General features: G+C 48.1%; 1 protein-coding gene across 3 annotated transcripts in view; it reads left to right on the top strand.

Moving 5' to 3' along the window:
- Positions 1-15,291, top strand: part of MYO1H (myosin IH) — a 70,411-nt gene that overhangs the window by 44,246 nt on the left and 10,874 nt on the right. For all 3 annotated transcript variants that reach the window (XM_083407257.1, XM_083407258.1, XM_083407259.1), the window contains 8 exons: positions 1,080-1,185; positions 3,061-3,178; positions 4,067-4,180; positions 5,492-5,568; positions 7,475-7,543; positions 9,841-9,925; positions 10,067-10,226; positions 11,195-11,278. In XM_083407257.1, coding sequence (XP_083263383.1) covers positions 1,080-1,185; positions 3,061-3,178; positions 4,067-4,180; positions 5,492-5,568; positions 7,475-7,543; positions 9,841-9,925; positions 10,067-10,226; positions 11,195-11,278 — 813 coding nt within the window. The remainder of the gene's footprint in view (positions 1-1,079; positions 1,186-3,060; positions 3,179-4,066; positions 4,181-5,491; positions 5,569-7,474; positions 7,544-9,840; positions 9,926-10,066; positions 10,227-11,194; positions 11,279-15,291) is intronic.

A 15,291-nucleotide genomic window follows, 5' to 3' on the forward strand; every position in this document is an offset into this window, starting at 1 on the left:
GGAGCGCTGGAAATGGTGTCTGCAGGATCGCGAACTGGCCCATGCCCCCAAGATGTTGCCGACCCCTGGTTTATCCCATACATGTGGGCCTAGATGTCAGGGCTGAGCTTGGTGCAAGCTTCAAGTGACGTAGCTTGAAACTTCAACAGTTTTGTGGAAAGTGGTGGGGAGGGGGAGGTGGGGGCTTAATTTTAAAAAAACCTTCATTGCCTTTGCTAACAACTGAAAAGTGCAGTGCCATATGCAATGCAAACAAACAATAAATACTAAGGGAAAGCCATACCAATATAAACTGAGACATCCGTATTTCCCAAGGTGGCATGGATGGTGAATGCGGGGGCATTTGAGTCTGAAGCACAGGAAATAAAATCCAGCCAGAAGACATGAAAGTGCTCTGGATCCTCCACCTCCCTGGAGGCACGCAGCTTATGTGTAATTTTTCCCTACAATAGCCTGAGTTCCTAGGTTCTTATACCACAAGGACAAATGTAGATCCCCCCCCCCCCGGGGGGGTTTAATTGCTGAGCTTTTGAAATGCCAGCAGCATCTAACATCCACGTCAAAAGCTCTTTTGGGAGACAAGCTTTCATGTTGTTTCGGAATATGTGGAGAGACGAGAGTTGTGGGGAAGCCAGGGCACGTGGTTTAAGATATTTCTTCATATGCTTGAGATCAAAATATAGTGGTACCTCAGCTTAAGAACTTAATTTGTTCCGGAGGTCTGTTCTTAACCTGAATCACCACTTTAGCTAATGGGGCCTCCCGCTGCTGCTGCGTCGCCGGAGCACGATTTCTGTTCTCATCCTGAAGCAAAGTTCTTAACCTGAGGTATTATTTCTGAGTTAGCGGAGTCTGTAACCTGAAGCGTATGTAACCCGAAGTACCACTATAATGAAACCTGAGGGCGTTCCCACCACAGATGGAAGGATGTCCCCAGAACTCACAGTCCCACCAGCAATCCTGTATTAATTGGAGGGGGACACTTTTATTTTTACATTTTTATGATTTGTCCTTGCAACTGTACTTCCTAGGTGACATTCTGTGTAACTGTTTTGAATGATTCCTTTCTATTTGCTCAGGTGGCAACTCAGTTCAAAAACAGCCTGGCTAGTTTGATAGACATCCTCATGTCGAAAGAACCTTCCTACATTCGATGCATTAAACCCAATGATGACAAAGCGGCTGGTAAGGTTGTCTCTGGGAACGCAGCAGAAGGGTGCATTGTGTTAATAATAATAATAATAATAATAATAATAATAATAATAATATGCAAAGCTCTTTTCTCTGGCTGGCAGAGGTCTGCGGTGATGGGGACCTGTTCTAGACCTACTAACCAGAAAACCTTTTAGCTTAAGATGCAACCATAGGGTCAAGCTTCCCTTCCTCTTCAACTTCTATCCTTCCCCACAAAATGCCCAATACTATAATTGGAATAAGGAAAGGCGGGACGGGGTGACTTTTAAAAGAAGTAAGAAATGCAGTTCCTCCTTGGCACAACTGAGTGCACGTCTGGGTTTTCCCACCGAGAGGATCTCTGGGAGAATATATATTCTTATTGGGTTGAGGGGTTGTTTTGGATGATTTCTTTGGGTCCCAACCAACCCTGTGGTTTTGTGCCTGCAAGACTGTAGTTTGTAGGGACTGCTGCAATGATTAGCCCAGATAGTGGCCGTAGCCAGGCCAGCAAACACTCCATTTACATGTCTAAAGAGCAGGTGAAGGACAGATGTGTTGCTACGGGCACAATCAGCTTGCAATGCTCTTTAAGAAATGGCGTAGGGCTTCACCTCCGTCTTCTGGCTGGATGCCGCATCATCCTGGGGTGGGAGAAGAACAAGCCAAGGAGCTAGTCTTTCTTTTTATCCTGGACTGAGGCTGGAAGCTGGAAAGGAGAGGCTTGACTTGCTCTGTGTGCAGAAGCCAAAGCTATGGCTTGAGGGGGGCACCCCTAGAAACCTAACAGGGACGTGAGATCTGTTGGGGTATTCATGCTGTGAGTCTCTTGGTTTTATGCTCAGGCATAATGTGTGTGTGTGAATAAAACCATATATCCTAAAGACAACACAGTCTCTAGTGACCTCCATTCCAAGGAAACTGAACCCTGGGTAACGATAGGCACCATCCCAGTCTCCAGGTGGTGAGAATCCAGCAGTTTCCAGCCACTCGCTCAGTTTTGGTTTCCTGGGAATGGGGGCAGCAGACTCACAGCTTTGGATCCAGCACAGAGCAGGCAAATCTCTGCATCTCTGTGTCCCAGCTTCCAGCTTCCAGCCTGTTTTCAGCTCAGCTGGCACACACAACTCTGGCTGTTGTTCTGCTACCTAGCAGCCAGATGAGGGGAGGGGGGTGAAGGAAAGCCTCTGGAGGGCACTGTCGCTTTGTTGTAGCTCTTGCAACCTTGCTTATTCTTTGGGGATACTTTGGGTCACTGTCTCACAAAGAAACGTGTCTTATCAGTTCAGCAACCTACTCCATTAGACTCCAGCCCTCGCTGGGGATGGGGATCCAAAAAATTGGAAGGGACTCAGAGCATAATCCAGAATCACCCCCCCCCCAACAACCATATGTATCTTAATGGTGTAAAAGGAGAAGGGAGCTCATGGCTTGGCCAGCCTCTTCCCTTGGTCAGTTGCCTGCTCTCTCTCTCTCTCCTAACTTAAAAGTTTGCACACAGCGGCGGAGGAAGCTGCTCTGGTGCCTGGGACAACGCGCCCGGGGTGGGGCCAGCTGCCCATAGGGGCGGGGCACACCGCAGGGCCTCCAGAGTCTGCCTGCCTCCTCCCACTCAGCCGCCCTACAACTGGGGGGGAGGCAGCGGGCGGAATGTTTGGGCAGCGTGGAGCCTGTGTGCGCCCAAGTCACCGCGTCTCTCCCAGGAGAGACGTGTGGCTCAGGCCCCGCAGTGAGCGCCGCCTGGCATTTTGTCACCCCCCTCAGTGGTGACACCTGGGGCAGACCGCACCCACCACACCCCCTTCCTCCGCCCCTGTTTGCACATGTGCCCTCATCCAGCTGGTAGCAACAACCTCTTGTCCTTGGTGTGGGTTTTGTCTTTTGCAGACAAATTTGATGACTCCTTGATAAGGCACCAGGTGAAGTACCTGGGCCTGATGGAGCACCTGCGAGTGAGGCGAGCCGGCTTCGCTTACCGTCGGAAGTATGAGCACTTTCTGCAAAGGTGAGGCCCAAAGCTCTCTCCCCACCCTTGTTTCCAGCAACTGGTATTCAGGCAGGGCAGAGCCGCCTGTGTCACGGGCAGCAAGGCTTCTGAATAGCAGTTGCTGGAAACCAAAGAAGGGGAGAGTTGCTCTTGTGCTCCAGTCCCGCTTGGGGCTTCCCACAGAGGCATGTGGTTGGCCTCTGTGAGAACAGGATCCTGGTCTAGGTAGGGCATTGGCCTGATCCAGCAGGCTTTGATTACATTCTTACTTTCACTGCACCAACTGCCCTATAGGCAAAGTAAAGGGAGGTTTCATGGACTGGTTGGTCGCAGAGTTGTGGTGGGAGGAACCAGCTGAGGACCCCCAAGGGAAGAAGGTTTGGGGCCTGGGGAGTGGGGGTGGGACGACAATGAGGGGTCAGGGGAGAAGAGGGAGCAGACTGGCAGGAGGCGGTGCTGGAAGAGGCCACAGGGTTTGGTGAGCAGGAAGAGTCTGTGGCGGAGAGCGGTCCAGGAGACAGCGTTGAGAAGAAGCCGGGGAGTCTCCCCCTCTTGCTGTGACCAGTTCCCCTTCGCCATGGTCTAGAACACGCCGAGGAAAGAGAGAGAAGCAGACGGAGCCTTAAGCTGCTGGGGAAGGAACTGGGTGAGGAGCCTTAGAGAGCGGTGGGAAAGAGGGACCTTCAGCCCTTGCAAATGCCTCATGGGGGCAAGGGCTGCTGGCAGTCACCACTAGGCCTGCGCTGCTTTGCTTCTTTGAACAAAGAGTTAACTTCACTGATACCGTGTTTTGCTTTGAGTACACTTGACTCCAGCTCCTGAGAGGGGGGTCAGAAGTGGGTCAGGAGATTTGCTTGGAACACACTTTCCTTTAGTCCCTGAATTTATTTATAATTTTGTTTTTAGGTACAAGTCCCTGTGTCCAGATACCTGGCCTTACTGGCAAGGGACGGCTGCCAAAGGAGTTGAGAAGCTAATCAAGCATATTGGCTACAAGCCAGAAGAGTACAAAATGGGAAAGTAAGAGCAACATACAAATAGGCATTAGGATAAATTGCTTGCAAAAATGTGTACATTGGGCAAAATATTACAGAAGAGTGTCTGTTAGGAGAAATGTGTGCTAAAAATCTGGAAGTGTTTTCATGAGGACTGCAAATGGATGTGGAAATGTGGTGAACTGAACTTAAAAGGGGGAAAGGGGGAGAAACTCTTCATCCTGGAGAAGAGTGACTAGTGGGGTGCCACAGGGTTCTGTCTTGGGCCCGGTCTTATTCAACATCTTTATCAACGACTTGGAGGATGGACTCAAGGGCATCCTGATCAAATTTGCAGATGACACCAAACTGGGAGGGGTGGCTAACACCCCAGAGGACAGGATCACACTTCAAAACGACCTTGACAGATTAGAGAACTGGGCCAAAACAAACAAGATGAATTTTAACAGGGAGAAATGTAAAGTATTGCACTTGGGCAAAAAAAAAATGAGAGGCACAAATACAAGATGGGTGACACCTGGCTTGAGAGCAGTACATGTGAATAGGATCTAGGAGTCTTGGTTGACCAGAAACTTGACATGAGCCAACAGTGTGACGCGGCAGCTAAAAAAGCCAATGCAATTCTGGGCTGCATCAATAGGAGTATAGCATCTAGATCAAGGGAAGTAATAGTGCCACTGTATTCTGCTCTGGTCAGGCCTCACCTGGAGTACTGTGTCCAGTTCTGGGCACCACAGTTCAAGAAGGACACTGACAAACTGGAACGTGTCCAGAGGAGGGCAACCAAAATGGTCAAAGGCCTGGAAACGATGCCTTATGAGGAACGGCTAAGGGAGCTGGGCATGTTTAGCCTGGAGAAGAGGAGGTTAAGGGGTGATATGATAGCCATGTTCAAATATATAAAAGGATGTCACATAGAGGAGGGAGAAAGGTTGTTTTCTGCTGCTCCAGAGAAGCGGACACGGAGCAATGGATCCAAACTACAAGAAAGAAGATTCCACCTAAACATTAGGAAGAACTTCCTGACAGTAAGAGCTGTTTGACAGTGGAATTTGCTGCCAAGGAGTGTGGTGGAGTCTCCTTCTTTGGAGGTCTTTAAGCAGAGGCTTGACAACCATATGTCAGGAGTGCTCTGATGGTGTTTCCTGCTTGGCAGGGGGTTGGACTCGATGGCCCTTGTGGTCTCTTCCAACTCTATGATTCTATGATTCTAACTGAAATGGACAGATTTTGCCCACCTCTTCCTGGGAGTTCTTAAATTTGGTGAGACCACCCTCAGAGCAAATGATAGAATTTTGGGTGCCTGCATCTCACTGGATGATTTTCTCTTGTTTAGGACCAAAATATTCATCCGTTTCCCAAGAACTCTGTTTGCCACAGAAGATGCCTTTGAATTCAGAAAAAATCGGCTAGGTATGTAATTTGCCCACTTTTGATCTTGCAAATCCCCAAAAGTCATTTTTAACTGAATATTTTGATGCCGCCTTGTTTCTGTGAGGGTTTGCGCTAGGCAGCATCTGAGAAGACCACAGCCTTGCAGTTCACATGGCCTGCAGGAAATTTAGGATTGCTAAAAGCAGATGGATTTTGCAACTAGGAATGGAGGAGAATTTTATTTGGTCTGCAGTTTTACATGAGCTGATTTAATTTGCACAGATCAGAATGTAAACATCCTCCAGATTTTGCACTTCTTTGGATTTTTCAGTACAGCTCTTGGCTAAAGATATAAACAAAAATCCACGTAAAATGCATTTTTTAGGATAAAGCATTTAGAAATGTGTACCTTGACATACAATCCTTGTTTAGATAGGTATTTTGCAATGTAATGTGCAAACTGATTTTTTGTGTAGGTTTTTTAAAAAGGAAATTTGTAGATTACTTCAGAAATTTATGGGGGTGTCTGTTCGAATCAGAGGCAGCAGCAGTGGAAGAGATGGGACCTTCATGGAGTCTAATGCTTTGAACCCCTCCATCATAGGCTCAGGTTGCATAGATGTGTAAATGAACCATATATCATAAAGACAGCACAGTCTCTGCTGGGACTCATTGTCCAAAACGAAACGCAGACCCGGCTAAGTGCCTGGAACTCCCTGGCATCCTGCTCTGCTGTGGAAATTGGAGGTGGTGTGTGACAATCTTCGTCTATCTATCTACCAACTAATTGTTTTGTTCACCTCCTCAGCCTTCCCTCGACATAGCCAACCTTGTGCCCACCAGAAGGCATTTTAGCCTTCTGTCCTTCAAGGGTGGGGTACGAGTGGCTGGACTCCTGCTCTCATCCTGCCCCTGACCATTGTCTGCGCTGGCTGCCAGGGCAGAGGGGAGCTGGGAGCCCAGCAGCATCTGAACGGCTGTCGCAAGTTGCCTGTCCCAGGTTTAAAACTAGACTTGGAATGTAGACTTTCACCTCACAAATACCGTACTTTTTGCCCTATGTGGTGTAGTGGTTGAGAGCGGTAGTCTTGTAATCTGGGGAACCGGGTTCGCGTCTCCACTCCTCCACATGCAGCTGCTGGGTGACCTTGGGCCAGTCACACTTCTTTGAAGTCTCTCAGCCCCACTCACCTCACAGAGTGTTTGTTGTGGGGGAGGAAGGGAAAGGAGAATGTTAGCCGCTTTGAGACTCCTTAAAGGGAGTGAAAGGCGGGATATCAAATCCAAACTCCTCTTCTTCTTCTTCTTCTTCTTCTTCTTCTTCTACTACTACTACTATAGGACGCACTTTTCCCCCTCCAAAAATGAAGGGGAAATGTGTGTGCGTCCTATGGGGTGAATGCAGGCTTTCGCTGAAGCCTGGAGAGCGAGAGGGGTCGGTGCGCACCGACCCCTCTCGCTCTCCAGGCTTCGCGCTGCTCTCCGCAAGCCATGGGAGCCCGCACCAGGCTCCCATGGCTTGCGGAGAGTTGCCTGCATGTTGAAGACTTCGCACGGCTCTCCACAAGTCGCGGGAGCCCGGCGCTGGGCTCCCACGGCTTGTGGAGAGTTGCCTGTTCTGGGGGCTGGGGTGGGGGGAAGCTCGGGCTTCCCCAGCCCCGTGCCTGGGGGGCGGGAATAATTTTTTCCCTCCTCCCCCCAAAACACTAGGTGCGCCTTATGGGACGGTGTGTCCTATAGGGCGAAAAATACGGTATATTTTCAGGGAAATTTAAGCTCTGGCAGACTCTCCTTCATTGGAGGTTTTTTAAACAGAGCTTGGACGGCCATCTGTGATGGATTCTTTAGCTGAGATTCCGCCATTGCAGGGGGTTGGACTAGATGACTCTTGGGGATCCCTTCCAACCCTACCATTCTCTAATTCCCAGTTGCTTTTCCTTTTCAGTTTCCAGAATACAAGCCAAATACAAAGGATGCTTAGGGAAGCGTGAGTTCCAAAAGATGAGGGAAGCAGGTAAGTAGCAGATCTTGGCTGCAAAAACCCCAGGGAGATCTTGCTTGGTTTTGTACCAATTCGGGATTTTTAAGTAAAAAATGCATTATTTGGAATTGAGACCCAAAACGTCTTTATTTCAAATGCTGGTTTCTAACATTCAGCTTCTTGCTGCAATTCTGAATGTTACTAACGAACATTAATTTGCTGCATATTTATTGATTTGATGTAAACAATGGTTAGCCCCCTCTTCAGCTGGAAAGTGTCCCAGACTGCAGAGGCATAGCAAGGTCAAGTGGTACCCAGCGTGGAAATTTTTTATCACGCTCCCCCCATTGACGGCTTGGGGTAGGCTTGGGCGTTGTGGGCAGGCAGCACACCAAAAGTCACCCCCCTCAGCAATGACACCCAGGGGGGTCCGCCTCCCGCCCCCCCTTCCTACGCCTCTGCTAGAATGTAGCAGAAACAAGGTGGTCCCTGCTCTCAGGCTTACAGTTTAATAAAATAAAACTTGGCCCCCTGTTCTTAGTTCCAAGTTCTTTTAGTGCCTAGATGGATTGGAAACGGGTCAAGGAGGGGGTGGGTAACTTTCCTTTCCTTTACAGATTCCCATTTCAGCTGGGACATGAGCACTGGAGAACATACTTGGGGTCTACTCTCCTGAATTAATTTCTTTGTTCAGCTTCTCTGTTTCCTAGTTTTCAGAATAGTGCAGCTGAACAAAGAAATTAATTCCGTGTTTACTTGGGTCTTCAGCAAGAACAGCGCATTGTTGCCCTCTGCTGTCTGTCCTCTGCCACAATTATGTGACATTATTATTCATTGATATTACTTACAAGCAGCTTCACAATAAAATATTTAAAACTCTATAAAATAACTGTTATGTTGAAGTGGGAAGGGGGGACCTTTGGCCCTCCAGGCAGTGGCATAGGAAGGGGGGTGCGGTGGGTGTGGGCTGCCCCAGGTTTCATCACTGAGGCGGGTGACAAAATGGCAAAAATATGTGTTTTTAAAATGAATAAAATTTGGGCTCCCAACACTTTTTTAAAAAACAACAACTCCTGCACCCCCCACTTCCTACGCCACTGGTAGCCAGGTGAGGCGGGGGGCACTGGGCTTCATACCACGGGGCCTGCAGCGTGCCTGAGCCATGCGTCTCTCCCGAGGGAGAGGCGGTGGGCGGACTGCCTGCAAGCTCCGCGGTGCTTTTTCGAGCAGCCTGGGGCTTGCGTCTGCCCACCGCCTCAGCCGCCCTACAGCTGAGGGGGAGGCTGCGGAGAGGCTCCACGCAGCGCCCCCTCCCTTGGCTCGCCCCGCCCCCAGCTTGCCCTGCCCCTGGCTGCAGGATGCGTGCATCGCACCGGGCACCCGAGCAGCTAAGCTATGCTGCTGCCTCCAGCGGTTTCTGAACCGCACCTCCCAGCATGGGGATTCCAAAACCCCGATGTTGGCCCTCGCACACACTTCAGAAAACTTTCTTTTTTAGAAAAGATTGGGGGAAAGCAGGCAGAAGGTCGAAATGGACCTCACAATGAACCAGAGCACTATGGCTCTAAAACTGGGCTAAACGTAGCCTATTTGCCACACTGTGGTTGTTTGGTTTACTTACAAGTAGTCAACAAGGATGGTCAATTTTATAGAAAGTCCAGTCTGGATCCCTGATGGTGGGAAGGCAGCTCAGCCTTTTAAAGTCTCTCTCCTGGGAGGGAGTGACTTCTGTCCCTTCCTGACCCGTGAGAACCAGAGTCAGTTGCTCAGGTCCCTCCGTCTCTCGGGTACTTATGACCCCTCTTTGGCTTGGGATGAGGAAAAAAGGATCGTATTTTTCTGTGTATAAGACTATGGTTTTTTTATTAGAAATATATGTTAAAAATGGGGGGTCGTCTTACACACGGATAGTGCAGAAGGGGGATGGGTGATTGTTGGCAGCTGTGAGCCGCAAGGCCTGCTGTTGATTGGCTGCTGCAGCAGTTGGGCGGTCATTTGGTGTTTGCTGGCGGCGAGCGGACAGATGATTGGTGGGTTCGGCAAGGCATGCAATTGGCAGTGGTGTTCAGGAGGGTGAGCGATTGTTGGCAATCCCCCCCACAAAACTCAACAACTCCCCCCCCCCACAAAGCTTAACCATTCTGGGCAATCTCCCCCCATTTCCTTAATTTGGAGTCCCAAAAAGTAGGGGTCGTGGCAGCTTGACTTGGAGGAATGGTGGGGCAGGTCAGGGCTTTCGCATCCCTCTTGGCAGCCTCTCTTTCTTCTTGCTCTGCCCTTGTGCAAAAGGGTCCTCTTGCCCCTCCATGGTGACTCTCTCTGTTTCGCAGCCATTAAACTGGAGTCCTGCTGGAGAGGAGTCCTGGCCCGGAAGCTGGCCAAAAAGAGGATGTGGGCAGCCCAGACCATCCGGAAGTAAGCTGGCTTGTTTGTTTGTTTGTTTGTTTCATTCAATTTACATTGGATTGCTGAATTGTAAAGCAAAGCAAAACCTCAGAGTGGTTTACAAGAAGACTAAAACAATGAAATTATCAGTAAAATGGACCACTCCTGTAGGTACATCAGAGGCTTCATCCACCGGAAGCAACCCTTGAACCGCAATAACAAGGACTTTGTGAGGCTTGTGCAGTACACCTACCTTATGAAACTCAGAGATCACATCCCAAAGAACGTCCTGGACAAAAGCTGGCTTAAGCCTCCAGAGATCATGCAAGAGGTGAGAGCTGTTAGAACCTTCATGTTCAGAGCTACTGTACCTGTGAATGCCGGTCGCTGGGGAACAAGAGTGGGAGGGGGGCAGCTGCCTTTCAAGCCCTGCTTGCAGGTGTCCCACAGTGTCTGGCTGGCCACTCTGAGATGCTGGGCAAGAGGGGCCTTTGGTCTGATCCAGCCCTTCTCATGTTAGCTGAGGGCACTGATGAAGGGCAGGAATTTGAACCAAAGCTCAGCCGTCCTTTGGAATCCGCAATTCTCCAAATTTTGCAATGCAATTCTCCAGCCAAGGCACATGTAGGGAAATAGGCATATACTAAAGTTTGGTGTTGGTCCATGGGGTCACGAAGAGTCGGACACGACTAAACAACAACAACAACAACAACAACAACAACAAAGTTTGGTGTACACAAAGACTCTTCACTGAAAATAGCACCCAATATTATGTTAGATGTGTATGTGTGTATATATATATATTTAACAGAAAACAAGATATGTACATATTTTGGCCAAACTGCTTGTATATGTTGGGAGAAATTTGCACTAAAATGCCAAGGAATTGTCACAAGGACTTTCCTGGAAGGAATGTCACAAGCTGAGGAGGGAAAGAGGAGAGTGGCTGGAAAAATGCAAAACACAGAGAAACTAAGATTGGCAGATTTGCCCATTCCTAGGGCAGGCAGATCAAGCTGCAGGGGCCTTACGGAGCTGAAATTCAGTGCTGTTTGCAGTCCCAATATGGCATGGAAGGTCACACGTCCCCCATCACTGCTAAAAGCTTGCCTTATCCCCATCTTGCCTGGTGCCACCTGCTCTGACTGGCAGCTGCTCTCTCAAGCTGAAGTCTTCACTAGCCAGAAACCGGGACTCGAACCTGAGGCCTTCTGCATGCTGCGTTAAGACCCCTTCCCAAACATCCATCTTGTCCCACTTCAAATGACAGATTACACTCCCCCCCCCCTCTCAACCTAGACATCTGAGTTCCTGAGAAAGATCTGCACAAGAAACCTTGTCCGGAAATATTGCCGTGGCATCACAGCACAGAAGAAGGCACAGGTAAAGTTTGGGCTTTTGAGTTTTTGTGGGGCTCAATTCTTAAAATGAACAGTGTTGGGAGCTGGAATCTGTCCTGGGTACGTCCCCCTGGTTCCTAGTTGCATCTACTGTTGTTGTGCTGACAGTGCACTCTGCAAAGGCTCAGAGGTGCAGAGGCTTGGGAGCTCTCAGAAGGGCCAAAGACCTCCACTGCAGCTCTCTCACATTATTATTATTATTATTATTATTATTATTATTTATTTATTTATTTATTTATACATACATACATACATACCCCGCCCATTTGGCTGGGTTTCCCCAGCCATTCTGGGTGGCTTCCAACAAAATATTAAAAATGCAATAAAACATCAGACATTAAAAACGTCCCTCAACAGGGCTGCCTTCAGATGTCTTCTAAAAGTCAGATCGTCATTTATTTCCTTGACATCTGATGGGAGGGCGTTCCACAGCGCAGGTACTAATACCGAAAAGGCTCTCTGCTTGGTTCCCTGTAACTTAGCTTCTCACAGTGAGGGAACCACCAGAAGGCCCTGGTTTCCTTGTGGGGAAAGGCCAGGACAGTTAAAAGCAATTCTTTTCATGGAAAATCAAATACTCCTGTGACAAGAGCTACCAGAGATTTGGGGTTTCTTCCATTCCCCTGAGCCAGTGGTTTTCGGCCCGTTTGCCATGGCACCCTGGGGTGCCTTGAATGATGGTCAGGGGTGCTGCAGTCCCCCTTTCCTTCCCTCTCTCCTCTGATGCCCTCTTGCATCTCTGCCTCCCAAAGGCTTGCACAGCTGTTTGTTGCACCAGCCCTAGCTACAAGCTCCGTGGGCAAAAGGTGCCTCTGGGGCTGGCCATGGGGTGCTGGTTGTCAGGAGTTGAGGCGGCCTCTGGGGGAGGGCCAGGGAGCCTAGCCAGGCAGTCCGCCAGCTGTTGGGAATGGACAGACAGGTCCCAGGCCCCTGTGGGGCAGTGTGAGGAGGCCCCTCTCTTTGGGGCGGGGGGGGGCAGCTCAGAGACCAGGGCACTCCTAAGGAGAGGAGAGGAATACTCCACAAAGGAGGGTGTTCCCAAAAGGGTGAGAGGCTGCCAGCTCTGGAGGAAGGGGTTACGTAACTGGGCTCCTGAGCCCCACAGGGGTGCCACCGAAACAATGTAGTTGGTAAAGGGAGCTGTGGACTCAAAAAGGTTGGAAACCTCTGCCCGAAGCATATGTTTAAAGTGCATTCCCACAGAATCCTGGCAACTGTCATCTGTTAAGGATGCTGAGCATTGCCAGGAGTCCGCTATTCCCCTCACAGAGCCACAGTTCCCAGAGTTCCCTGGGAGGGACTGATTGCTAAAGCACTCTGGGAATTGTGAGAGGGAACAGGGCTTCCTTCATGCCTCTCAACACCCTTGACAAACTACGGCTCCCAGAATCCTTTGCGGGAAGCTATGGCTGTTTAAGTGGTATCGTGGTGCTTTAAATGTATAGTGCCAAGGTGGCCTCAGACTGCCCCCTTCAACAGAGGATGCATGACAGAAATGGCGGTTGCATCCTGCCGTTTGCAATGGATGCCCTCGTGAGGTGGCACCACCATGCACCTGGCCTCCATTGGCTAACTGGGTGGGGCAAAGCAGCGACGAGGTTGGTGTTGTACAAATTGCAACCAATCAGCAAGCAGAATTGACGCTTTATGGGTGTCTAAAGAACGTCTATTAAAAGTAGCAAAACCAGAGATCCTACCGAGAACCATTTCTCATCATAAGTCAGTCATGTTAACACTAAGAGGAGAGATTAAAAAAACCAAGATGGAGTCTCAATGAAAACTTATTAAATGATGAAGAAATTTTACAGAAAGCAAAAAAGACTTTGAGAGAATTTTTAAAGTTTAATATGAATCCAGGTACATATATTAAAGTAGTGTGGGACACTGGAAAAGCGGTGATTAGGGGATTCTTTTTTCAACAAAATATGTTTCAAAAAAGAATGAGGGAGAAGAGAAAAACAGAAATTTTAGAAGAGATAACAAAAAAGAAAGAAAAAGAACTCCTAAAGAATCCAGGAAGCGAACAATTAGAGTATTAAATTGTTACAAACACAATTTGCAACGATCATTGACCAAGAAATTTATTGGAAAATCAAAAGTATTAAAACAGAAAATTTGAATTTGCAAATAAGCCCAGAAAATTGCTAGTGTGGCAACTCAAGAAAAACAGAGTGAAAGAGTCGTTAAGAGGCTGAGAATAGGAGAGAGAACAATAGATGATCCAAATGAGATTGTGAAAGCTTGGTAAGATACTACAAAGATTTATACCAAAAAGGAGAGGGAAACCATGAAAAGATAGAAGAATTTTTAAAACATACCAATCTACCAAAAATATCAAGTGAAAAAATGAACATGCTTAATGCACCAATTACGATCTTTGAAATTCAATCTGCAATTAAAAAAGCAAAAGTAGGAAAACCCCCAGGTTCGGACTTACTTTCAGCCGGTTATTGTAAAAAATTGGAAGATCTTATTGTTAAGTTGTTGGCGAACATGTCAAGACAACACAGCGATTCTTTAAACAGCTCTTCTTTATTCAGATGCCAGAACAGAACTGGCTGAGGAGCTCAGTCAGCCTGCTTATATAGAGCTCCAGAACAATGCAACTGTTGCCATTTTCTAAAACTATCCAATCACTGAACGTCACTTTTCGATCCTTCATTTGCATAACTATCTACAGTATCCCCCTGCTGGCCCAGGGTGAGAACTTCAGTACATAACACTTATATTGTTCCCACTAAAAGACATGATGAATATTTTAGTTAATGGGAAAACACCAGTTTCATGGTCAGAGGCCTATATAACGCTCATTCCTAAGCAAGGGATGGATTTACAGCAGGGGTCAGCAAACTTTTTGGAGGGGGCTGGTTCACTGTCCCCCTGACCTCGTGGTGGGCCGGAGTGCGCGCACGCGGCGGAGGGGGCTTCTCTCTTTCCCCCTCTCTCCCCTGCCCTGCCCACCTCTGCTGCTCTGCCTGCGGTTGGGGGCCGGCGGGAGCGGCACCCCTCCTTTTTGGGCCAGCTTTTCCGGGCGCCAGGCTTCCTATTCAAGCCCAGCCCCCTTCCTCCGCAGGACGGGGAGAAGCCAGGAAGAGGGAGGGAGGCCGCCATAATGAGGGAGGAAGGGCAAAATGATTGCGCCTATCCAAGCGGTGATTGCAGAACCGTTCACGGGCCAGATTCAGAGGGCAATTGGGCTGAATATGGCCCGCGGACCTTAGTTTGCCGACCCCTGATTTACAACTTTGCACCAATTATAGGCCAATTTCACTACTTAATAGTGACTACAATATCTTTGCGGATATCTTAGCAGAAAGACTAAAAAAGGTTCTGAAGGAAATAATACACAAAGATCAGGCTGGTTTTTTACCTGGATGCCAAATGCAAAATTATATAAGAAACATCATTAATATCTTAGAATACTTGCAATCCAGAAACAATAAGCAAGCAGCATTAATGCTGGTTGACACAGAAAAGGCGTTCAATAATATTTCCTGGAGGTCAATGGGTTTTGGCGAAACCTTTGTCAGAGGAATACTGTAGAGGCAGTATATTCTGGACAACAGTCCAGACTTATAATAAACGGAAGGGAACTAGACAAGGGTTTCCTCTATCCCCATGACTATGTATCTTGGTGTTGGAAATTCTGAATAGGAAAATAAGGAATGATGTAGTTATAAGAGGTATAGTATTGGGAGGAAAATCTTACAAATTGAGAGCCTACGCTGATGACCTTATCATTACTATGGAAAATACCAAAGAAAGTTTTCCAAAAGTGATTGAGGTGATAAAAGAATTTGGACAGGTGGCTGGTTTTAAAATTAACTGTAAAAAACCCCGAAATTTGTTAGTTAAAAATATGGAGTTGCAGGGGAAAAAATGAAATTTAAAAAATCACTGGATTAGAGGTGAAGAAAGTCAAGTGTTTAGGGATTTGGCTAACGGCAAAGAATATCAACCGATATGAGGAAAATTACATAAAGACTTGGAATGAGA

This window comes from Podarcis tiliguerta (genome assembly GCF_965153285.1).
Source record: "Podarcis tiliguerta genome assembly, chromosome: 13".
Taxonomy (NCBI): Eukaryota; Metazoa; Chordata; class Lepidosauria; order Squamata; family Lacertidae; genus Podarcis; species Podarcis tiliguerta.